At 40.5% G+C, this 26892-nt stretch overlaps 2 protein-coding genes across 2 annotated transcripts; one reads left to right on the top strand and one right to left on the bottom strand.

Moving 5' to 3' along the window:
- Positions 1-791: 791 nt before the first annotated feature.
- LOC125378729 (heparan-sulfate 6-O-sulfotransferase 3-B-like) lies at positions 792-6892 on the bottom strand. The gene is made up of 3 exons (XM_048394681.1): positions 6866-6892; positions 4585-4664; positions 792-1583 (listed from the first exon to the last, which is right to left on the bottom strand). Exons 1-3 carry the CDS (start codon positions 6890-6892, stop codon positions 932-934), a joined length of 759 nt encoding a protein of 252 aa, XP_048250638.1. The 3' UTR covers positions 792-931.
- A 2090-nt stretch (positions 6893-8982) lies between these two features.
- LOC124151567 lies at positions 8983-24093 on the top strand. Its single transcript, XM_048394450.1, has 9 exons — positions 8983-9641; positions 10776-10955; positions 11808-11925; positions 13000-13167; positions 16183-16359; positions 19668-19829; positions 20653-20758; positions 22141-22265; positions 23740-24093. The coding sequence occupies exons 1-9, from the start codon at positions 9043-9045 to the stop codon at positions 24007-24009; spliced, it is 1905 nt and encodes a 634-aa protein (XP_048250407.1). The 5' UTR covers positions 8983-9042; the 3' UTR covers positions 24010-24093.
- Positions 24094-26892: the final 2799 nt, after the last annotated feature.

Here is a 26892-nt window from a genome sequence, read left to right as displayed (position 1 = left end):
GTATAATCAAGTTTAAACCAGATCAAAGTTCAATTGCAGAAGTGTTTTTTTTCTAAATCTCCATCCCACTTAGTATTTTGACCACATCAATTTATCAAAATACTGCCACACTACAACAACAATCCCTCGTCTCAATATAACAACTCCTCACCATACTACAACAACAACACCTCACCATACTAAAACCTCTCACCATACTGCAATAACTTCTTGCCATACTAAAGCAACAACTCCTAACCAAACTACAGCAACAACTCTTTTCGCCATACGATATGGCTGAAATATTGCCGATGTGACGTTAAATATTAACTCACTCACTACAACAACTCCTCACAATACTACAACAATTCCTCGCCATACTACAGCAACAGCCCTCGCCCTACCACAACAACAACTCCTCACCATACTGCAACAATCCCCTGCCATACTACAGCAACAACTCCCCACTATACTACAACTCCTTACCATACTACAACAACGTCCATCGCCATACTACAACAATTCCTCGTCATAATATAACAATCCCTCAGCATTCTACAACAATCTTTCGCCTTACTAAAACTACATTTGGCTATTCAACGACAAATCCTCCTAATAATTTAACAATCCTTCACCAGACTACAACAATCCCTAGCCCTACTAAAACTATATCTCGCTATTTAACAACATTTTCTCACCATACCACAACAATCCTTCACCATGTTACCACATTTTTTTTATTTTTTGTTACAGTTTTTTAATTATGTACATCATTTTTTTCAAAACACACACGAAGTAATTACATACACGTCCATGGCGCACAAGCCATCCCGCGATCTCATACACCATAATTTCTTGTGGATACACAGCCAGGATCCACTGCTCTCAGGTTCGAACCCGGAAACTCCCCATCAGAACCACCCGAACGTTTACATTTCTAAACACCGATATGTCAGCTGTGTCCTGGCTTTTCAAAATCTAATGTTCTATATTCTTGTATCAAATTTAATAGAGAAGTGTCCTTTGATCGCGCAGCCAACATCTGCAATCTTTGGAAAAACAAACCTTTCGCATACTGATATAACATGACGTCAAATCTGTTCAAATGAAGTATTTTGTCACGTTGCACATTGGATAAATTGACTATGCCACTCCTTGTTTTACTGGGTGGAGTATCCTTGAATTTGGTGATGAAATTCAAGTTGAAAGTTTTCTCAAACAAGATCTGTGATAATTCTTGATAACCTGTCAAGCCGAAGTAAGCCATGTTCCGTAAGTTCTCTTTTGCACTTGCCAGCATGAGATAGTGCCTTTCGTCGTTCGTGAGACCGGAGGCGGAAGTATTGTAACAACCAACAATGCTCAGGTTGGCTAACATACGGGTTTGTCTGTTTATGGCGAGATTTGATGCGCAGTCCATGAAATCTTGAAGAGTGACGTGAAACCAGTTCGTTGTATTAAAGCATGGGGGAACTTCCTTCTCTGTAGCTGGACGGCCATTGCATACAAGTCGTGCCTTTTCCCATGTTGTTCCACGATATACATGTTTCCATTCGCTGACGAACCTACGCACGGGGTCTCTTACCATCGTGATGTACATGTATCTGACAAACATACAACAAAAATACGCATGTGGTGACAGATAAAAAATGAATATGTAGTTGATAAACATACAAAAGACAAGAGACAAAAGAATTCAAATCCTTAATAATCCGTTCTGATACAATTATTAATAATTTTGACTTTAAATAAGGCCATAGATCATGCCAAATTGTCAACTGTCGTCTTAGGCCCGGGTGCAGTGACTTAAACGCTGGTAAGTTTAGACGACACGTGTCAGACATACCATACTGCACTTGTGGATATCACTTTGAAGATGCAATTCACTTTTCTATATCTGTCAAAAATACGATACTATCAGAAACACTAGTATGTATTTCTTCACACGTGGGTTAGTTTAAAAACGATATTACATGGCAGTAGTTCAGTCTGCAGTTTTACAAACATGACCGTCCTGAAATCAGTTCACGATTTCATTGTCAAAAGCAAATGATTTGACTAGGTTATTTTTATGCGTGTAGCAATGGAAAACTGCATTATCTTATTTCACAGACACCACTTCAATGTATTGGCTTCATGTAATTCATTTGTGCATTTAGTATGTTTACGTTTAGCACTCTCTTATATATAACCAGCTGTTGTTGAGATATTACCTGGAGAGGTATTTACATCAGCAAGTTTTGCTTGTTTACCAATCCAGATTTATTTTGAAATAAAAATATGTTTAAACCAAAGACAAGAAACATTGTACATTCAGAAAAGCCATTCTGTTTCACGCGTTCTCCATGACTAGACTTATCATACGTATACAGTAGAACACGGATATAACGAACATGGATAGAGCGAATAAACGGATGCCCCGAACTGTTACAAAATTCCAGATTTATCTCCTCTATTCGTATTTCGCACACGGGCCCGGCCAAGCCATTTATAGAATTTTGGAAATTTTGAAATTTTGAAAAAATGCCAAGAGGGTTTGGGGGACGAACTAAGGGACCTGAGTATGGAAGTTTGTTAGTTTGATTATGTGGTCTGGTTTGGTAGTTTATTGGGGTATTAAATGCGATTTATTAGTCCTGTTTTGATTAAGTATACGCCTAAGGCTTTGAATTTTTCTCTTTTATTTTGTGGGTTTAGGATTGCTTCTAGAGTAAGAGCCTTATGTAGATTTAGGGTGGTTTGTAGTGTATTTCTGTGTGTTAGGTAGTGGGTGCAGTGTATGAGTGCGTGTTCTGGGGTTTCTTGTTGTTTGCAATGTGGGCAGGTTCCTGTTGCGTGTTTTCTTATTATTTTGAGGTGGTTATTTAGGTTGGTATGTCCTATTTGGAGTTTAGTAATTACTATGTCGATTTTTTTGGACGGATGTAGAATTTTTGGTTTGGTTAGGGGCTTTTTGAGAACCTTTTTGATTTGGCTATTTGAGTTTTGATATAGGCTATGCCATTTTTGGTAATTATTTGTTTGTTGACACTTTTAATTTCTGATTTGGAGATGGGTAGGTTTAAGCTTATTTCTGGGATTTTAAGGGATAGTTTAGCTGCTTTATCGGCGTTTTCATTGCCGTATATTCCTACGTGGGCGGGGATCCAATTGAATACTATTTGTTTGCCTGCCTTAGTTAAATCGTTTGAGCTTTTGAGTATCTGATTTATTAGTTCATGGCGGTTTTTGATGTTTTTATTTTGGAGGGCTTGTAGTCCACTGAGCGAGTCGGTAAGTATAAGGATGTTTTGTTGTTTTTTAGATTGTTGATTATGAAGGGCTGAGGCCATGCCCATTAGTTCGGCCGTGAATAGTGATTGATTGTTTGGGAGTCGTTAGGATTGTGTGGCTTTAGTTGGTTGTGTGATGTGGACTCCGATACCTGTGTGTTTGGAGATCGGATCTGAGGATCCGTCTGTGTAAATGTGACACCAATTTGGCAGAATAAATACAAAATATTTGCAAAGGTGGTATACAGCTACACACAGATATTGTTAAAATATATTTGCTTCTGTTTGCCCATGATATTTTAAATGATTTCTGTACTGTACTGTACTGTACTGTACTGTACTGTACCCGGACTTCAAAGTCAGATAAATGTGCTGGAGCAATTTTGTGAACAATTTGGATGAAGCGTTAGCACGAAAATGACCTAAGTTATTGTACTTAAATACGGCGGTATGTTTTCAAAAAGGGATGTTCATCTTCTAATCTATATATCTTTAATGGCCGCTGTCGTGCCGATAACTCAGTGGGTAACTTGACTTTTATTTCTAGTGCATGTGTAAGTGTAATTGATTAAATAATATGAACAAGTGACTTGTTTACACGTTGTTCAGATTTAATTAACTAAACTAGGCCATGATCACCTCACGTGCCAATCACATGTTCATTCCAGTCAAGTGTTCCAACTAACAAGAACAATGCTTCACGAGATACACATTTTGCTGATGTCAGCTTCAAGTTTAAATGGGACAACGATTGTGCAAACAAGTTCCGGGAGAATATTCTCCCTGCTGAAATAACTGATATGTTCAGATGACTGTGTTAGTTAGCCCTGTCAGATGTAAATAAAGGAACAGAAATGTTTTCAGATGCTTTACGTCGAGCGGCAGAGAAAGGTAGAGTTTATGGGTGTTAAAGATGATCAGTCTTGGTTTGATAAAGAATGTCGATATTTAAAACTAGAAACCAAGCGATTGTTACACATATTCAGAAGAAGAACAGATAGGTTTTCATTACAGTCTTATACTGAGAGCAGGAATAAATATAAGAATCTCCTTCGGGATAAAAAGAGGATTACGCCGATTTCAGCAATATTCCAGCAATATCACGGCGGGGAACACCAGAAATGGGCTTCACACATGGTACCCATGTCGGGAATCGAACCTAGGTCTTCGGCGTGACGAGCGAACGTTTTAACCACTAGGCTACATGTTCGTTTGTAAACACTGAAAGAAGTATCTGCCTGACCTTTCACATTTGCATCTCCATCCGCATATGACCACAACAAAAACCGTTCCAGCATTGGAACCTTCCCATTATATGATAAATAACTTTTACCTGCGTTGGAAATGTCGGCCGTAACGCTTGTCCATTGCCCCGTCCACACATTCATGAAGGTAAGTCCAGTCTGGGTGGACCTTACACGGCCAAACATTGTTTACCCATTGGAAAAGAACATTAGAGCTCCAATGTATAGAGCAGTTATTTGGTGTTTCGTTATTGCTCTTACACCATGGGCTGACGTCAACGTCGTTAGTCAGATGGAATTCCAATGTAGAGCTTCCTGTTTTCTGTATACGCATGAAGACAATGACATCACTTCCATTGGCACTGACGTTGAAGCTTCGAATCAAATCATCTTTTCGGAAATCATCCTTGGTAAGCTGTGTCACGTTGTATGATTCATATTCGTCAAGTTGAGAAATATGATGACTGTTAATAAATTGGATCTTTGAAGAGTCCCTATTGCCTCGGATAACCAATTCATACAAAGTTATTATAATATTATAGCTAATTAAAGCTGCCGTGACCACATATGCCAAAACAGTAATATTCCGTCGCTTTTTCAATGCCCTCGTCATCTCCGTACGTTTTCCGATCAAGAGGATAAGGAGACGGTCAAAGTTCCTCAGCAGGCTGCTGCCAGTGGTACTCGAGATACTGATTTACTCATATGCAACCACTGTCGTTTTCCGTAGCAGGGTGACTTGATATACATCTATATTCCACGCCCATCTGTTGTTCACATGTGTTGATGGGCAGAGGATTAGTTGTCGCTTTGAAATTAATTATATTCCTATTATATAACTTTCGTGCCAGCTACAATATTAATTAATTCCATACTCAATATCTCAAGTTATCACTAGTATTCATATGAGTGTATATCTGCATGATGAGATTGTCTTCTTGAATAGCAACAAGCAACTAGCAATGACATATGATACCTCACTACCTACCAGGCAGCCTGAAATGTTTGTACCAATCCAGTTGATATCACACAGCAAGCAATACATGCAAGTTGAACTCACTTTAAATTCTATCCATGAAACAGCAGGTCAATGCATGGCTCCCAACTGCAGTGTGAAGACCGCAATGCAATGTTCCCAACTGACGTGTGAAGACAGCAATGCAATGTTCCCAACTGACGTGTGAAGACCGCAATGCAATGTTCCCAACTGACGTGTGAAGACCGCGGCCATCTGTTCTTCACACGACACGATGACGATTTCGTTTATCGGTTTTTGTTTCTTTCGTCTTCCTACCTATTGAAAACTTTGTTTGTTTTTAACATTTGACATACATAGAGGTATCTTTGATAATCCAATTGTTTTAAGACATATTTATGATATTTGTATATAAAAAGCATAAAAGAATATACCACAATATATCGTGGGATATAACTCGCTGTATGTCGCTGCTCTTACGGGTGCCAGTTTCACAAAACTGGAAAACTCCTGAGACCTGCATCACTTGAACATCACCTTGACACGCTGTATTGTAACTGGAACACTGTTCGAAGCAGTGTTAACAGAAACCTACTCAATAAGGTGCACGATCATCAAGACCATACATCACGTGTATTACAGTGTTCCTTTGCCAAACTACAGCTATACCTCACTGGGTTCGATTCCCGACCTGGGTACAATGTGTGAAACCCATTTCAGGTGTCGCCCACCGTGATATTGCTGTAATATTGCTTACATCGGCGTAAAACCATGCTCACTAACTCCATACTGCATGACAATGATCCCTAATCCTAATACATGAACAGTGATCTTCCATCACGTTGTATTTCCCTTCACCAAACAACAACATTTCAAATCATATTACAACCATTTGCCTACAGAAATCTTTCATCATGCTAAATCGACATCTTACCAACAATACAGTAAACTACGGTTATAACGAACACGCTTATAACGAACTGACGGATTTAACGAACATACTTTTTGGTCCCGACTATTTGCTGTAGTTATGCTGTATATATGCTGTATATATGCTGCATATATGCTTATAGCGATTTACGGCTGTAACGAACTAAAATGAGTGGTCCCTTTGAGATCGTTATAACCGTAGTTTACTGTACATTGTTCTATCAGCATGCTACAACGATCCCTCGGCATACTTCATCGATCTCTTTGACATATCACGACAAGCTATCACCTTACGTCAAGCATCCCTCTGCATAAAACAACCGATTGCCATACGACATGTCCCACGATAGTATAGCAAATCCTAACGATAATAAAACTATATCTCGTCATTCTACAACAATCCCTCAGAATATCCCTTTCCATATGCAACAAAAACCCATCACCATACTATGAAAACCACCCACCACTGTACTTCTACAATCAATCGCCATAGTAATGAAAAACATAATACATGCATTTATGCTTGAGAAACTGTAAGACTGTTTTAATCTGAGATTTGAAAGGGAAATAGTGGGATCGGATTCGAGTTTTTTTAGCAGATTGTTCTAATGTGTTACAGTGATCCTTACCTGTCACCTGGGTTGGCCCATAATGAATGTCGTAAAAGGCGACTAACGGGATCGGGTGGTCAGGCTCGCTGACTCTGTTGATGCATGTCATCGATCCCAATTGCGTGGATCGATGCTCATGATATTAATCACTCGATTGTATTGTCCAGACTCGATTATTTACAGACCGCCGTCACATAGCTGGGATATTGCTGAGTGCGGCGTAAAACAACCAACCAACCAACCAACTTAATGAATGTAATTGATGTTCCATAATCTTTTGTGAGGTTTATAGGTATACTTTAAGGCTCGTGTAATGTATGAGCTATCATCAGGCAAGTGAAATGCATTTGATTTCTCCACGAACATATCTTATTTGGGCCAATATCAAATGAGGGTTTACTGGTTTTGGTACTTATTATTGTGATGTATACAGACGTTCTTCATCCCAGTAATGGTATATTTTACGACTGTTTCAATATGTATCTCGGAGAAGTGAGTCGATCAAGGGAGAATCGAGCGTGTGAGGTCGAGAAAACAGGATGGAGAAACAGTGCGAGAGAAAGTAAGAGAAAGAGGGGCACTGGGAAAAAGACATGGCGAGGGACAGAAAGAAAGAAGAAGTGAGTCGATCAAGGGAGAATCAAGAGTATGAGGTCGAGAAAACAGGATAGAGAAACAGTGCGAGAGAAAGAAAGAGAAAGAGGGGCACTGTAAACAAGACATGGCGAGGGACAGAGAGAAAGAAAGAGATAATAGAGATCACTACTTTCATTCAAAACGATGATGACCTAAATTTACAAAATTCAAAGATTGAGCTTCTTCTTCATGATTAAACAGACTTTAGCGAAAGAGAACACAAAACATGCAATGAAGGTTCTTTATGTGGACGGCCAATACCTGCTACCGTTAGGGAAAGGAATGCTTACTAATTTCGCGAATACATGGAGTCATCATTGATTTTCAGTAATCTATTAAAACAATTTTCACCGGTATTTTGCCTTTTACTCACACGGGAATCTGTCGGATAATCGAGACTGATTATTCTCTGGCGTTGCCATTTATATTTACATGCTGACATATTATATTTATTTGAATGCAAATTGGGACGGATTTTCAATGATTGGTTTGGTTGGTTGGTTTGTTGTTTAACGCCGGACTCAGCAAAATTCCGGCTTTAAGACGGCGGTCTGCAAATAATCGAGTCTGGACCAGACAATCCATGGGCCAGTCATTAATGTCATGAGCACCGATCCACGCACTTTGGATCGATGACATGTATCAACCAAGTCAGCGTGCCTGACCACCCAATCCCGTTAGTCGCCTTTTACGACAAGCATAGTCGCCTTTTACGGCAAGTATGGGTTGCTGAAGACCTATTCTACCTGGAATCTTCACGGGTCGATTTTTAATGAGAAATAGAAAAACGAAAATTGAAAATAATATCATGAAACAATAGGAAAATAGATTGCGGCATAAAAATTTATAAATGTCACAAATAGTTTATATTCCTATTTTAGCAAAGACCCTAAGCAACTGATAATAATGGACATAACCTTTCCTTTATGAAGCACTCACTACGTCCCATGGATGTGTCCAAGACATTGTATTACCCTAGTTAACAGGCCAGGGCGCCATGCTCTCACATTTCATTATCAGCTTATCCAAAGACGCTACGTGACAATCGAGTAAACTCAGCAACTTCGTCGTTCTTAGGCCTATAATGTTATTTATGCTAATAGTCCGCAAAAAATGTATGTGGATAAGTATCAATGGGAGGTCATGAAAAAATTAATAACTTGACACACCATATAAATGGAATAAAAGTGTTTTGTTTTTTACAATAAACACATCAGATATTCTGAACAAAAAATCTTGCATGCTGTCTCAAGGTCATCACGTACACTCAACGTAGACCATGTGGATCTAAAGTCATTGTTATCCGACTTGATAAGATAACACATCAACCTCAAACAGCTGGTTTTGGTCTTCGGCAACTTTTGAAAGTCCACTTGATCATATTGACTGCCCCCATGAACATCAGGGCGGTTAACTGTCTTTTCTTTGTAGTAGGCCTTGTGCCGTGCATTGCTACACCTAGCAAGAGGGATTTAATCTTGGGAGCTGAAGTTGCTCTCTATGATGTCCGCGATCTGCAAGTCCCCAAAACCAAACATGCGTTTCCACCGTTTCGATGGGATGAAGAGCAGGGCATGTGGCCAAGTGACGTCAAGATGAATTTCCATGGCAATCCGGATTATGCTCTCTTTAGACAAATATTCGGCATCTTTGATAACAATATGTTTGCGACAACATACATCACAACGTGTGTTGCTGAGGCAAGACGACACTTTGACCCAGCATGGTATAACCAAACCATTGGCTTGGTGATGAATGGCATCAACGCCATCAAACGTCATCATGATTTAAATGTGAATTATTCCAATTCCTTAATGACATTCTGGCCTCAAACGTATAATAACGACTCCAAGGTATATAACAGCTACCCCGTAAACCTCAATGACGTGATTCATCTGACTGAGAATTTACCTCTGAATGCAACCTACGCATTTCTTGAAAGTCTTGGACTTAAGGATGTGGACAGAATCATCCATGAACTCGTTGAAATGAGGTAATATATTATGTTATTGTCATTTAAGCAAGCTTACGAGGCGTATTTATATTACACAAATGTTTATAGAAGATATCCCATTGAGAATCACCGTCAAGCATGTCCTGCTTGACTGTGATGATTTTATCATCACAATGGATAAATATTTCATGTTCAATCCATAAAGATTTTTGGGATACTATTTGTTCTCATTTAGTTATTGTTTATTTTAAAGGAATATAATTGTGTAATAAATGTTCTTCATATGTTTTATATAAAATAAATGGCTTTTTGAAATTGTTAGAAAGAATTGATATCTGAGATTGTTAGTGGCTGGATCTTCGAAGGGGTTAAAGAAGAAAACATCGTAAGTCCATGTCATTCAAAGAATATTTACATCTACTTCGTTTTTAAGGTAGACTTTTTGTCATTTTAATTGATGGCTAAAGTTACGTACAATCGCCACTGGAGGAATGGTGTAAATCCTGCTGGGGTCCATACAAGTAGCACGGGTATTGACTGTAAGTTTCAATGGTCCCCAGTAGGTGGCGATCTATAGCTTGTTTCTATCATGTATGGTTACGTATGGTGATATATTTTTAAGATTATCCAGTAATTGTAAACAAAACCTGTGTAAAGTATAGTTAGTTTTCTATCCTTCTACGAAGACCGCCTCCGTGGTCTTGTGGTAGAGCGTCCGCCCGGAGAGCGGAAGGTTCGGGCTTCGAACCCCGGCCGCGTCATACCAAAAGACGTTAAAAGATGGTACTTGTTGTTACGCTGTCTGGCGCGACATTAAGGGGCTAAAACAAGGACTGGTCGGCTCTGAGTCAGTATACTGTGTCTGAGTGGGGTATTCTTGTTAAACTGCGGCATGGTATCTCAGAGGGCTAGCACTATACATCGACATCATTCCGGATTAGTACAAGCAGCCACACACACACTACAGTACGTCAGATATCACTGCTTGACCACATTCCTGCTGCACTGACCAAATCTCGATATACTGGCTTATTATAGGGACACTAAGATGAAATATGGACTTGCTTATAGCCTCAACACTAATCGTACGTACTGATAAAAAGGTTTGAATACAAATAGCATTTACAATAAACAAAGTAGATTGATATTTCATATTCTTCTGAATATTTCAAGAAACGTCTCCACACTGGAATTCCACCTACCTCCGGATTTCGATGATACTTTCCTCAACATTGGTTTGGGTTCGATGCTTGCCGAAATGTCTCTAGAGTACCCCGGAGCGTTCAAACTGTGGTCGTCCCACAACACCAACACTACGTCCGTGTTCGATGCTCTCAAGTACTACGCTTACAGGTGATAATCGAATCTTTATCGCATGTTCTTATGACCGGGCAGTCTTTAACGGTAATTTACCCATAGCCCATTCCAGATGATGGCCTTACAATGTCCGCATCTGTAAATATATAATTCATGTGTATATATATATATATGTTGATATATTTGTATTGCTCAAATACGTTTATATTTCTTAAACAGTCAAGACATAAACTGAAAAAAAAACTACCATCAACGCGTGAGATTAACCAATCTCGATTTAGCACTGAAACAGATTGCATTGGCGTAAAATGCAAAATAATAGTGAAAATTAAATTATTGATCCGTGAAAATCAGTGATGACACCAGGTGTTCATGAAAAGGGTTATCATGTCCTACTGGTAGCACCAGCCAATCACTGAAGTTGCATAACAAAATATGTGTTTTTATCTTGTCTGACACACACACGCACGCACACACACATACACACGATTTGTTGAGTAAGCGATTATAGTTTCATGCCATCTCCAGTCGTATCCCAAGAATATTCTACCGGGTACCCAGGTAACGGCTTCACACAATGTGCCCACGTTGGGATCAAACTGAATCTTGGTGTGCCAGACATTACTGACCACGTGGTAACCCATAACTTACAGAAGGTAGACAGTAAATTGAAAAAAAACATATAACAGAACCGGTAATTTTCCCGTGTGCTACTCTCTACTATGTCATCCTGCCAGCATACATTGTGGTCAGTAAAATTGGTTTGCAGATCCTCCCATCCTTCTGTTCCTGCACATATTCCCGTTTCTGCAATATGACATTGTAGATATTAGTCATGATCGCTGAAACCTTCCTTAATAACAAGAAAAAAACACTTTACACCCCAAGACCGTTCTCCGGGGACCAACGTGTGAACACCATCGACTCCAGGAGCTACTACTACCTTAGGCCGTGGTTGGAGCAGGAGAAGGCAGCCGGGCGTGATGTCGCTCTTGTGCCAACGTGGGTGAGTATGTACTCTCACTCGCTTGGTATGAATAAAACGCATACCGTATTTATTATTATTTCAGTGAATTACATGTTACAGGCCTAGGTGAGTATAGTTAAGAGTTTCATCAGTCTACTGGCTGTAAAATACAGAAATATATCTTGCATCAATCATATACGAATATACATATAACACTAACACACACACACACACACACACACACACACACACACACACACACACACACACACACACACACACACACACGCGCGCGCGCGCGCGCGCGCACACACACACACACACACACGATGCACATGGGTTACATCTACGAACTGCACCTTTTCGTTCTGTGTTTAGCCACCTCACTGCCAAGTGAGATATGTTGTCTAGATTAGAGAATCACGGTAAGCATTAATACTTATTTATGATAAAGTAGACTTTCCTGACAGTAAGTGTTCAGAAATCAAAGATTCCAGATTAACGGAGTTCGGACTAACAAGGTGTTTGATTCGACGTTGAACCGAATTTGAAATCGTCGTACATCCCAGGTTTCTCATTTACCCAACTCACTCACTCGGATAAGAGCTGTCAATTTTAGCCAATTCGTGTCGTTCCGAATATACGTATATTCTATTATTGTAAGAAATAAATAACAAAGTGGTGTCAACTATTACATACAACATGTGTGACCCGCCGGGAGAAAATAGACATTATGGGTGCTAGGATACAATTGGGCTGTGACGTCATAAAGAAAGGCGTTTAACGTCACCTTACTTCTGTAAAAATAACCACGTGTGTAAAAACATATCGTATTTTCTCTCGATAGTTCGTAATGTAAAAAAAACATTATTTTAAATCATTTCAGAATGCATGTTTTGAATAAATAAATTATTACATAAACAGTCATACGTCTGAAAATATTTGATGCTATGTGTCTCTGTAATAAATATGAATTGAAGCTTATCACTTGTATTTTTGTGGTCCCAGGATACTGAATATATACTGAAAATATAACGAGAATTCAAAATGGTATTTTCACCCAAAAGGTCCCTTATCTCTTGGTGGATCACAGATAGTCTATCCCCTGTGCAGGTCCAGGATACTGATGAGGTACGCACCTGGTTCGACAAGGGAGTCATGATGCCTTCCAACGTCAACAACGTTGACGTCACTGTGTGTGCTAACTTCATCTACGCCGTGACATCAGGCATCATCCACGGCGTCCTTCAACCATCGTTATTAGATGACCCTGATATCATGGTATCGTGTTTAACACATTTTAAACATTATTCTTTATCAGTTGTACTGTTTTACCGGTACATTGTATTGGCAGTATATGTTCGTTTCACAAGGTGTGTGCACCGTCTTGTTATATGTACGGTGATGTGTTGGTAATAATGTGTAAAAGGCGAATGACCTTCGAGTATACGTATTCTTACATCTACCTCCAAGCATTCTAACATCTACCTCCAAGCATTCTTACATCTACCTCCAAGCACTCTTACATCTTCCCCAAAGCCTTCTTACGTCTACCTCCAAGCATTCTTCGATCTATCTCTAAGCATTCTTACAACTACTTCCAAATATTCTTAAATCTACATCCAAGCATTCTCACATCTACGTCCTACCCTACGTACATCTACCGCCAAGCAATTTTACATCTTCCTCCAAGCATTCTTACATCTATCCCCAAGCATTCTTTTTAACCTCCAAGCATTCTTAAATCTACTCCCAAGCATTTTTACATCTACCCCCAAGCCTTCTTACTTCTACCTCCGAGCATTCTTACATCTACCTCCGAGTATTCTTACATCTACCTCCAAGCATTTTTACATCTACCTCCGAGTATTCTTACATCTACCTCCAAGCATTCTTACATCTACCCCCAAGCCTTCTTACTTCTACCTCCAAGCATTCTTACAACTATCTCTCAGCATTCTTACATCTACCTCCAAGCATTCTTACATCTACCGCCAGTCATTCTTACATCTACCTCCAAGCATTCTTACATCTACCTCCGAGTATTCTTACATCTACCTCCAAGCATTCTTACATCTACCCCCAAGCCTTCTTACTTCTACCTCCAAGCATTCTTACAACTATCTCTCAGCATTCTTACATCTACCTCCAAGCATTCTTACATCTACCGCCAGTCATTCTTACATCTACCTCCAAGCATTCTTACATCTACCGCCAATCATTCTTACATCTACCTCCAAGCATTCTTACATCTACCCCCAAGCCTTCTTACTTCTACCTCCAAGCATTCTTACATCTACCGCCAATCATTCTTACATCTACCTCCAAGCATTCTTACATCTACCTCCAATCATTCTTACATCTACCACCAATCATTCTTACTTCTACCGCCAATCATCCTTACTTCTACCTCCAAGCATTCTTACATCTACCTCCAAGCATTCTTACATCTACCACCAATCATTCTTACATCTACCTCCGATCATTCTTACATCTACCCCCAAGCCTTCTTACTTCTACCTCCAAGCATTCTTACATCTACCGCCAATCATTCTTACATCTACCTCCAAGCATTCTTACATCTACCTCCAATCATTCTTACATCTACCACCAATCATTCTTACTTCTACCGCCAATCATCCTTACTTCTACCTCCAAGCATTCTTACATCTACCTCCAAGCATTCTTACATCTACCTCCGATCATTCTTACTTCTACCTCCAAGCATTTTTACATCTACCTCCAAGCATTCTTACATCTACCTCCAAGCATTCTTACATCTACCGCCAATCATTCTTACATCTACCTCCAAGCATTCTTACATCTTTCTCTCAGCATTCTTACATCAACCTCTAAACATTCTTAAATCTTACTCCAATCATTCTTGCATCTTCCTTTAAGCATTTTTACATCTACCTCCGAGTATTCTTACATCTACCTCCAAGCATTCTTACATCTACCCCCAAGCCTTCTTACATCTACCTCCAAGCATTCTTACATCTACCAACTATCATTCTTTCATCTACCTTCAAGCATTCTTACATCTACCTGCAAGCATTTTTACATCTACCCCCAAGCCTTCTTACTTCTACCTCCAAGCTTTCTTACATCTATCTCTCAGCATTCTTACATCAACCTCTAAACATTCTTAAATCTTACTCCAATCATTCTTGCATCTTCCTTTAAGCATTTTTACATCTACTTCCAAGCATTCTTACATCTACCGCCAATCATTCTTACATATACCTCCAATCATTCTTACATCTACCTCCAAGCATTCTTACATCTACCTCCAAGCTTTCTTACATCTACCTCCAAGCATTCTTACATCTACCGCCAATCATTCTTACATCTACCTCCAAGGATTCTTACATCTACCTCCAAGCATTCTTACATCTACCGCCAATCATTCTTACATCTACCTCTAAGCATTCTTACATCTACCTCCAAGCATTCTTAAATCTACCTCCGAACATTCTTAAATCTACCTCCAAGCATTCCTACTTCTACCTCCAAGCATTCTTACATATACCTCCAAACATTCTTAAATCTACCTCCAAGCATTCTTACATCTACCTCCAAACATTCTTAAATCTACCTCCAAGCATTCCTACTTCTACCCCCAAGCATTCTTACATGTACCTTCAAACATTCTTAAATCTACCTCCAAGCATTCTTACATCTACCTCCACACATTTTTAAATCTACCTCCAAGCATTCTAACATCTACCTCCCAGCATTCTTACATCTACCTCCAAGCACTCTTACATCTTCCCCAAAGCCTTCTTACGTCTACCTCCAAGCATTTTTAAACATACCTCCGAGCCTTCTCACATCTACCTCCAAGCGTTCGTATATCCCCCTCCGAGTATCCATACACCTACCCCCGACTATTCGTACATCTACCTCAGAGTATTCTTACATTCTTACACCTACCCCCGACTATTCGTACATTTACCTCAGAGTATTCTTACATTCTTACATCTACCTCTGATAATTCTTACTCCAAAAGCTGCATATTCTTACGTCTACCTCCGAGTGTTCTTACATATACCGTCGATTCTTCGAAAATCGACACCCGAGTATCGTTACATTTACAGTTAACTACGGTCATAACGAACTCAAAGGAACCACGAATTCTAATTCGGTATCACCATAGTTGTAGGCATAATTATGTATACAGCATATTTACAGCAAATTGACGGGACTAAAAAACAGTTCGTTATATCCGGCATTTCGTTATAAGGGTGTTCGTTATAAACGTAGTTTACTGTACATCAGAGTACTCTATTACAGCACATCTACAACGATACAGCCAGGATGATCGCTTTCCAAGTGTCGACAAACTTCTCTGAGCGAGCAGACCTGGCGTTGACGTACTACCCCTCTGTCATAGAGTTCTACTGGCTCGTGGCTAGGACTTACAACAAACTACAGGAAACTCTCGACGGGACGGGATCGCTGCCACATAAGGTAATGCATCAACGTCGATGGTTAGCAAGACGTTATTTGACTATTACATCCTTCACTCTCAACGTAATCACCATGACGAGACGGCATCACTGCTACGTATGGTGCGTCATCAACGACAATGGTTACCAAGACGACATTTAACTGTTAGATCATGTATACTCACATTATCACCATGACGAGACGGTATCACTGCTACATATGGTGCGTCATCAACGACAATGGTTACCAAGACGACATTTCACTGTTAGATCATGTATACTCTCATTATCACCATGACGAGACGGTATCACTGCTACATATGGTGCGTCATCAACGACAATGGCTACCAAGACGACATTTAACTGTTAGATCATGTATACTCTCATTATCACCATGACGAGACGGTATCACTGCTACATATGGTGCGTCATCAACGACAATGGTTACCAAGACGACATTTCACTGTTAGATCATGTATACTCTCATTATCACCATGACGGAACGGTATCACTGCTACATATGGTGCGTCATCAACGACAATGGTTACCAAGACGACATTTAACTGTTAGATCATGTATACTGACATTATCACCATGACGGAACGGGATCACTGCTACATATGGTGCGTCATCAACGACAATGGTTATCAAGACAATATTTAACTGTTAGATCATGTATACTCACATTATCACCATGACGGAACGGGATCACTGCTACATATGGTGCGTCATCAACGACAATGGTTACCAAGACGACATTTAACTGTTAGATCATGTATACTGACATTATCGCCATGACGGAACGGGATCACTGCTACATATGGTGCGTCATCAACGACAATGGTTACCAAGACGACATTTAACTGTTAGATCATGTATACTGACATTATCACCATGGCGGAACGGTATCACTGCTACATATGGTGCGTCATCAACGACAATGGTTATCAAGACAATATTTCACTGTTAGATCATGTATACTCACATTATCACCATGACGGAACGGTATCACTGCTACATATGGTGCGTCATCAACGACAATGGTTACCAAGACGACATTTAACTGTTAGATCATGTATACTGACATTATCACCATGACGGAACGGGATCACTGCTACATATGGTGCGTCATCAACGACAATGGCTACCAAGACAACATTTAACTGTTAGATCATGTATACTCACATTATCACCATGACGAGACGGTATCACTGCTACATATGGTGCGTCATCAACGACAATGGTTACCAAGACGACATTTAACTGTTAGATCATGTATACTGACATTATCACCATGACGGAACGGGATCACTGCTACATATGGTGCGTCATCAACGACAATGGCTACCAAGACGACATTTAACTGTTAGATCATGTATACTGACATTATCACCATGACGGAACGGTATCACTGCTACATATGGTGCGTCATCAACGACAATGGTTATCAAGACAATATTTCACTGTTAGATCATGTATACTCACATTATCACTATGACGGAACGGGATCACTGCTACATATGGTGCGTCATCAACGACAATGGTAACCAAGACGACATTTAACTGTTAGATCATGTATACTCACATTATCACCATGACGGAACGGGATCACTGCTACATATGGTGCGTCATCAACGACAATGGTTATCAAGACGACATTTAACTGTTAGATCATGTATACTCACATTATCACCATGACGAGACGGTATCACTGCTACATATGGTGCGTCATCAACGACAATGGTTATCAAGACGATATTTCACTGTTCGATCATTTATACTCACATTATCAACATGACGGAACGGTATCACTGCTACATATAGTGCATCATCAACGACAATGGTTACCAAGACGACATTTTACTGTTAGATCATGTATACTCACATTATCACCATGGCGGAACGGGATCACTGCTACATATGGTGCGTCATCAACGACAATGGTTATCAAGACGATATTTCACTGTTCGATCATTTATACTCACATTATCACCATGACGGAACGGTATCACTGCTACATATAGTGCATCATCAACGACAATGGTTACCAAGACGATATTTCACTGTTCGATCATTTATTCTCACATTATCACCATGACGGAACGGTATCACTGCTACATATAGTGCGTCATCAACGACAATAGTTATCAAGACGATATTTCACTGTTCGATCATTTATACTCACATTATCACCATGGCGGAACGGGATCACTGCTACATATAGTGCGTCATCAACGACAATGGTTATCAAGACGATATTTCACTGTTCGATCATTTATACTCACATTATCACCATGGCGGAACGGGATCACTGCTACATATATTGCATCATCAACGACAATGGTTACCAAGACGACATTTTACTGTTAGATCATTTATACTCACAGTATCACCATGGCGGAACGGGATCACTGCTACATATGGTGCGTCATCAACGACAATGGTGACCAAGACGACATTTAACTGTTAAATCATGTATACTCACATTATCACCATGACGGAACGGGATCACTGCTACATATGGTGCGTCATCAACGACAATGGTTACCAAGACGACATTTAACTGTTAGATCATGTATACTCACATTATCACCATGACGGAACGGGATCACTGCTACATATGGTGCGTCATCAACGACAATGGTGACCAAGACGACATTTAACTGTTAGATCATGTATACTGACATTATCACCATGACGAGACGGTATCACTGCTACATATGGTGCGTCATCAACGACAATGGTTACCAAGACGACATTTCACTGTTAGATCATGTATACTGACATTATCACCATGACGGAACGGGATCACTGCTACATATGGTGCGTCATCAACGACAATGGTAACCAAGACGACATTTAACTGTTAGATCATGTATACTGACATTATCACCATGACGAGACGGTATCACTGCTACAAATGGTGCGTCATCAACGACAATGGTTACCAAGACGACATTTAACTGTTAGATCATGTATACTGACATTATTACCATGACGGAACGGGATCACTGCTACATATGGTGCGTCATCAACGACAATGGTTACCAAGACGACATTTAACTGTTAGATCATGTATACTGACATTATCACCATGACGGAACGGGATCACTGCTACATATGGTGCGTCATCAACGACAATGGTTACCAAGACGACATTTAACTGTTAGATCATGTATACTGACATTATCACCATGACGGAACGGGATCACAAATACATAAGGTGAAGCCGTCAAAGTCATTGGTTTACAAGATCATACTGCATCGTCAATAGTTAACAAAGGACCTACTTCTGTTTCTCATTATGTTAACTGTGTATGCTTTGTCTAGGGCATGGACCAGGTTCTGGTAGACTTCAAGGCAGTGTTGAGGTCATACGCATCTCCCCGGATCCTGGCCCAGGGAACACCCTCCTCTATATATAACTTATCGACCTTATACTTCGACGACTTCCTCGGCGCTGCCGACACAGACTACAGCAACAAATCAGCTGTAAGTTGCTGACGTACTTGTGACCAATGAACCAGCGTTGACTGTTGAATCTTTGGTTTAACTTAGACATTAACAGTCGTAGTTCTCAAGTAACCTTTCATAAACGTGCCCACGTGCTGCTACTCTCCGGATATAAACCAATTTTAATAATGTTGAGTGTAATGTCTACAACTTGAGAATGTGAAGATGATACAAAACCTATAGTATAGGGGCCAATGAAGGAATTGGATTTGCATTGATAAGGAAGCAGGTGTTGTTGAACCACAAATGTCGGAAATAGAAAACGGATTTTGACAAATGATAAGCATGGACGTCGGACGTCGACATTACGCCATGGACCCGTGAAGATTCCGGGGTAGAATAGGTCTTCAGCAACCCATACTTGCCGTAAAAGGCGACTATGCTTGTCGTAAAAGGCGACTAACGGGATCGGGTGGTCAGGCTCGCTGACTTGGTTGATACATGTCATCGATCCCAATTGCGTGGATCGATGCTCATGATGTCAGTCACTGGATTGTCTGGTCCAGACTCGATTGTTTTACAGACCGCCGTCATATAGCTGGAATATTGCTGAGTGCGGCGTTAAACAACAAACAAACAAACAAACAAACATTACGCCATGATTTTTTTTATATTGATTTTATTGATTTTTTTTTTATCCGGGGGATTTTCACTTGTTGTACCCACGTTGCTATATAAGTGCAATAATCTTGGACGCGACGTTAAACCCAATTTCGCCTCACCACCTCACTTGTTGTACCAGATGCCTACTGGACCCAGTCTGACATAACCACGTGTTGTGAAAGAGTTGACTTTATTTTAGAGCAATCCTGAAGATCGTAGATTCACTACGTCGATGGCCTTGACCGCTCTGCTGACCATCTGGACCACGCAGGAACAGCACACAGGGAAGATGATCTGGGATGCAGGTAGTGTACGATAGGTCACATTGGGATGCAGTGATATGTTGAACAGCCGGTTTAGTTTAGAATTTGATCAAATGCAATTCGACATTTAAAGTTCTTTTATTTTGTACTGGGGTATAGTTCCAAATCTGAAACGTGTAATCTGTTATGATAATATATGGTAATCCAGATGGTTCTGACTTCAAGATCAAATATACACCCACTCGTCATGCATTGTTGTATTGACGCAATACAGACGGTTTAGTTTATGAGATATGCATTGACGTAATATAGGCGTTATAGTTGATGTGATATGCTTTCACGTAATACAGACGTTATAGTTGATGTCATATGCTTTCACGTAATACAGACGTTATATTTGATGTGATATGTATTGACGTAATATAGGCGTTATTGATGACGTGATATGCTTTCACGTAATACAGACGTTATAGTCGATGAGATATGTATTGACGTAATATAGGCGTTATTGTTGACGTGATATGCTTTCACGTAAGTAAGTCCCGATAGTTTTACTTCGCTACAGTGCGGGCTACAAATATGCAGTAACTGTCGGACAAAACAAAAGTATACACTTGAAATTTGGAATTTACCACAAATTACAAACGTTCTCAAAACGTCATAGAAAACAGTCGCCGAAACTCTACAAACTTAAGTTCGAAAACACAACAACTAGGGTATCAACATCAATCCATCAGCATCGAATAACCATATCCTTTGCTGAATATTTAGCCACCATCAAACATAGGTGTACATTGTCTTTTACCCGGCAGTTTAGAAAGAAAAATTCCATCAATGCAGTGAGCGCAATTACGAGCCGTTCACATTAAAACTTTTGGTTGTGTATGCCACTGAAGTTATCGAAAATGTAACATATTCTGATACTCATAAAGTAACATCAGGTAATAGCCATGAAGTAGGTCGGTTCTTGTGATAATACTGCCCTTTCTATCTGACATCCCTTGTTAACTTTCAACCTTTTGTTATCTCAGTACTTTTGTTGTTCTTACATGTACATATATATGCTCTCGGACTCATAGGGGCAGCCGGGTAGCCAAGTGGTCAAAGCGTTAGCTCGTCACGCCGAAGACCCGGGTTCGATTCCCGACATGGGTACAATGTATGAAGCCCATTTCTGGTGTCCCCCGCCGTGATATTGCTCGAATATTGCTACAAAAGCGGCGTAAAACCATACTCACTCACTCACTCACTCACTCACTCTGCCTCAAAGCATCCATTCACCTGATGAAGGAATAAGCATATACTCCGAAACGTTATGTTCCTCGCAATAAACAAGTTGACATCCATAAATTCTTTTCCCTCTAATGTTTGTTCACAGATATTCCCTTGTCATTGTTTCTAACACCTCCGACCTTTTCTGCTAGATACCCCCGAAGACGTTAAGAAGGCTGTTAACAAGACGGTCACGTGGGTGTACTATCACTCCGACGGCGTGGAACCTGCTGTACCGTGGAACGTCATATTCGCCGGCTCGTTTAAAGGGTTTACGGTCAGTGCAAGATCTGGTCCCACTTGCACAAAGCGATCTTAGCGCTAAGATGATCGTCATTCCAATACTTAAACATAGGCTTACAATAGTCTTAGCGCTAAGATCGCTTTGTGCAAGTGGGCCCTGGTCTCTTCAAAACTAATTGGGGCGGTCGGGAAGCCTAGTGGTTAAAGTGTTCGCTCGTCACGCCGAAGACCCGGGTTCGATTCCCCACATTTGTACAATGTGTGAAGCCCATTTCTGGTGTCACCCTCTGTTATATTGCTATAATATTGCAAAACGCGGCGTAAAACAATACCCACTCACTCATTCAAAACTCACCACTTTTAATCTCTGTAAACCGTTATGTTGTTTTTCGTCATCTTCCCGTGGCAAGAGAGTTAACTGACTGTAAAAGTCCAGTTTCCACCTTTGCCGAACTAGGCTGGTATTAAGGAGTTACATTTTGGCTGGACTAACGAGTCTAGGCATAGTCCAATCAAAATCGCGCTCCGAAATCGAAATCCGGTTCGTAAACTGTCATGCAGATTTCGGTCGATTGCAGGATTTGCAAAACATATGCACCGCTAACTAGTTGTCAGCAGATATTTTCTTAAAAAATTCATATTTTTAATCAAGGTGCTCACATGATTTAATGCTCTTCGCGATGTAAGACTCGTTGTATCACAATATAGAGATCTTGATTATCGATCAGATCGTCTTGACTGGGGGCCGCCGTTTTGTTTGAAGCAAATACGAGAGTGTTACGAGAGGTTGAATCTGATTGGTCCATAGGAGAGGCATAGAAGGGACATAACTGGTAATAGCCACTGGTGGCGCTATGATCGAACCCAGGAATTTCATCATACTTCGGCAAGGGTGGAAACTGGACTTTTAAAGTCAGTTAATTCTCTTGACTCGGGAAGATGTTTTTCGTCTGCTGGAACCATCGTTCGCCCACGGGGTTGTTACCTAAGGGCAATACAGAATAGTGGAATAACTCTTTCCACGCCTGTATGTAGCGTTTTACATGATCTAAATACATACGGGGATTTATAACAGCGGTATCATATAAACACACCCATAACTCTTTATATCCGTGGGGAATCGGGGCGAGATTACAGGTCACCAGCAACATATGCATGTACTATAAGAGGCGACTATATAGGTCGGTGGTCATGCTCGGAGACTTGGTTGATTGCATGTCATCATGTATATCCCAATTGCCTGGATCGATGCTCATGATGTCAATCATTAGTTTACCTGGTCCTGACTCGATTATTTAAAGACCGTCGTCATATAGCTGGATTATCCTGAGTGCGGCCTTAATCAACAAGGAAACAAATATAACGGTTAATTATAGAACTGAGTGAGTGAGGGAGGGAGGGAGCGAGTGCGTGAGCGGTCAGTATCACCTGCACTGTATGAACTGGACCAATACTGAGTTTTGTCAAAACCAAATGAATTTTATTTTTCAAGTTGACATTTTTTGTAGATGGATACGTTCGAATACCCAATGAACAGACTGGAGTTATTTAACGGGACGAAAATAAACAAGACCGATATTCGCAACGAGAAGTTTATCCAGGGAGTGGAAGGGTTCATCCCTGAAGACGAGTATAAAAATATGATGGAGGAACTTCACACCCCAACCGTCAATCCCGGCTACAACATCGACGGCGACTTCTTCCCCTTCTGGTCCTCTGAAGCTTACACCCACGTCATCGCGATGCTGGGCCTGGGGAAATTCATTGGGACTTTGTAATAATGAACAAACATCAATAAAACAACAAATATATGTTTGTTCGACGTTAGAGTAAGTGTCGCCTAAACATATTCATCACGCTAACCAATTTATTTGTTTCTATTATCGTTCTTATGAGGTCACACAGCAGTTCCGGGGCGGTGGTGTAGCCTAATGGTTAAAGCGTTCGCTCGTCACGCCGAAGACCCGGGTTCTATTCCCCGCATGGCTACAATGTGTTAAACCCATTTCTGGTGTTCCCCGCCGTGATATCGCTGAAATATTGCTAAAAAGGCGTAAACCAAACTCACTCACTCACTCACTCACTCACTTACTCAAAATAAACCACGCACACCAGGGCCTTCTCCACTTCACACTTTTGAATTCTGTGGAATATTCCCTGGTCTGTGATATCATTCTCTGACAATAAGGTACATGTAGATCTTGCCATTTTGACACATTACTAAATCACCATTCACGGGGGTTATTTACTGTGTGTTTTGGAATCTAAATATCGTATATTTACTCGAAGAATTGAATTTCAAATAAAGCACATTAGTGATCACGGATATCTGTTTTTCAAGGTTCTCATACCATTGTATTGCGTGAGTATTCGCGTTTAGTAACCTCGTGGTTAAAGCACGTGTTTGGCATGCTGAAAATCAAGGTTCGATTCCATAAATTTTTCACAAATATGAAACCTATTCCCGCCGAGAAGATGACGTAAAAGCTCACTCACTGATCCAAGTTTATTCTGTGTGCTGAACTTGCCGGCAAGTTATGCAGAGTTGCATCCCTTTGTTTGCAGGATTTTCTGCTTGTGGATTTGAAACCTGCTCTTAAATCTCTGGTATGTTGTGATCATGTTGTGATAAAATGCAAACTGCGACGACCTGCACGGCTGCATGCTTTATTATCACAAATATTCAATACAATCAGGCTATAACAGACAACTCATTGTTGTAGAACCAAGGTGTATTTACAGTTAATAATAAACAGGATAAATAAGGTGGGACATCCAAGTAGATATTGCTATATTACATGACATTAAATCAAGTATCAGTTGCTACTACTTAGGTTTGTTTGTTGTTTTTTTGTCTGTTGTTTTTTTGTCTGTTGTTTAACACCGCACTCAGCAGTATTCCAGCTATATGACGGCGGTCAGTAAACAAACGAGTCTGGACCAGACAATCCAGTGATTGAAATCATCAGCATCGATCAACGCAATTGGGATCGATGACATGCATTAACCAATTCAGCGAGCCTGTCCACCCGATTCCGTTAGTCGCCTCTTACGACAAGCATAGTCGCCTTTTACGGCAAGCATGGGTTGCTGAAGACCTATACTTGTGGAAGCGTGTGAGATATTTTGTCAGAGCAATACAAAGTATGCTAACGTTAACGTTCAATGCCTTATTAATATCACCAGGTGTGAAGTGTTTACGGTAATCTGTTACATATGTCACTGCACTTTTCACACATTATATAAGACAAAAATCATACAGTGCCAAGAAAATATTTTATACGAGGTTTGTTAAGGAATGATTGGTTCACATGAAGTCCATCCTTTGTTTAAGTAATCTACCGTTCTCAGACCAGCGGTCAAGTGTTAGTTAACACAGTTGACCCCTACTTGTACGCTACCGCTTCGGGGGCGGATTACCGACTTTGAATGTCGCCACTACAGAGTCAGTGTAACCAATGACAACACTCCAAAACATAAATATCGGAAAGATTTGCATGATCAAAAACACATCGTACATGTACAAGCAAATGTTCAGCGAAATACTGTTTCATGAATATCGTACATGTTCATACACATGTTAAGCGAAATACTGTGTATATATGAATACGATCGGATAACAGCTGTTTTCAATATACACATATCTGTCATAGGAGCATGTTACATAGATACACATCAAACAAATGTATTAGTGGCGACACATTTCCCTGGCTTGTATGTCGGTGTCATGGGAAGCAATAAACATATTGTTTCCCTTGCTGTCAGAATACAAGCCCATTCACACTCTAGACGCACACATCGTATAACTTCACTAATCTCATCGGAATGGCTGATTGTCATTAAGGATAATTAGCATTTGTATATAAAGGGGGGTAATAAAAGCGGAGAGGGTAGCACAGTCGTCCACGACGCCGCAATTCGCTGTGCAGGATTGCCGCCCCTGGCGCTGGAAATAAATGATGGTGGTTCGAATTCCCAATTCGTCCTGATTGTTTCGTGGTAAACGTCTGAGACCTGCATCACTTTGGGCTTTCCTCCCGCATCAAGCTGACAGGCCGTGATATAACTGGAATATACTTTCAAATTGGCATTAAGTCCTTCTCACTCACCCACTGGTTATACACGAACATGTCACAAAATAAATAGATATGACACAGGAGTCGCTGGATCTCGAACACCAACGCATCTGACACCGCGGGTTATACACTGACTCCCTACGCATCCCTGCACAACTTGGCCTGCCCGTTGATGACAGATGCCTATATCTTACACACCTGTGGGTGAGAAACCCATTTGAGATAAATGATATCAAACATATGTGTGAGATCGAATTCCAGGCCCGAGAAACAGATAACTGCACTCGTGCCTATCAGATACCATTTATCTTACACAGCGTTGTTTCAAAGACCCGTGAAGATCCGGGGTAGAATAAGTCTTCAGCAACTCATGCAAGCCGTAAAAGGCGACTATGCTTGTCGTCCGAGGCGACTAACGGAATCAGGTGGTCAGATCGCTGACTTGGTTGATGCATGTCATCGTGTCCCAACTGCGTGGATCGATGCTGATGATGTCAATCACTGGATTGTCTGGTCCAGACTCGATTATTTACAGACCGCCGTCATATAGCTGGAATATTGCTGAGTGCGGCGTTAAACAACAAA

Source organism: Haliotis rufescens, unplaced genomic scaffold (assembly GCF_023055435.1).
Source record: "Haliotis rufescens isolate VD_foot unplaced genomic scaffold, xgHalRufe1.0.p SCAF_13, whole genome shotgun sequence".
In the NCBI taxonomy this organism is placed as follows: domain Eukaryota; kingdom Metazoa; phylum Mollusca; class Gastropoda; order Lepetellida; family Haliotidae; genus Haliotis; species Haliotis rufescens.
Note: the sequence above shows the minus strand (reverse complement) of the source record. Positions and strands in the feature narration are given on the sequence as shown.

What these genes read in the sequence shown, in the direction of transcription:
- LOC124151567 (XM_048394450.1), top strand. Translation starts at nt 9,043, where the DNA reads ATGAACATCAGGGCGGTTAACTGTCTTTTCTTTGTAGTAGGCCTTGTG. An exon ending in CTCAAGTACTACGCTTACAG is followed by an intron (nt 10,956 to 11,807) that starts GTGATAATCGAA and finishes TTACACCCCAAG; the next exon opens with ACCGTTCTCCGGGGACCAAC. An exon ending in GCTCGTTTAAAGGGTTTACG is followed by an intron (nt 22,266 to 23,739) that starts GTCAGTGCAAGA and finishes CATTTTTTGTAG; the next exon opens with ATGGATACGTTCGAATACCC.
- LOC125378729 (XM_048394681.1), bottom strand. Translation starts at nt 6,892, where the DNA reads ATGGCGATTGATTGTAGAAGTACAGTG. An exon ending in TTGATTGTAGAAGTACAGTG is followed by an intron (nt 4,665 to 6,865) that starts GTGGGTGGTTTT and finishes TGGCCGTGTAAG; the next exon opens with GTCCACCCAGACTGGACTTA. An exon ending in GGCCGACATTTCCAACGCAG is followed by an intron (nt 1,584 to 4,584) that starts GTAAAAGTTATT and finishes TATGTTTGTCAG; the next exon opens with ATACATGTACATCACGATGG.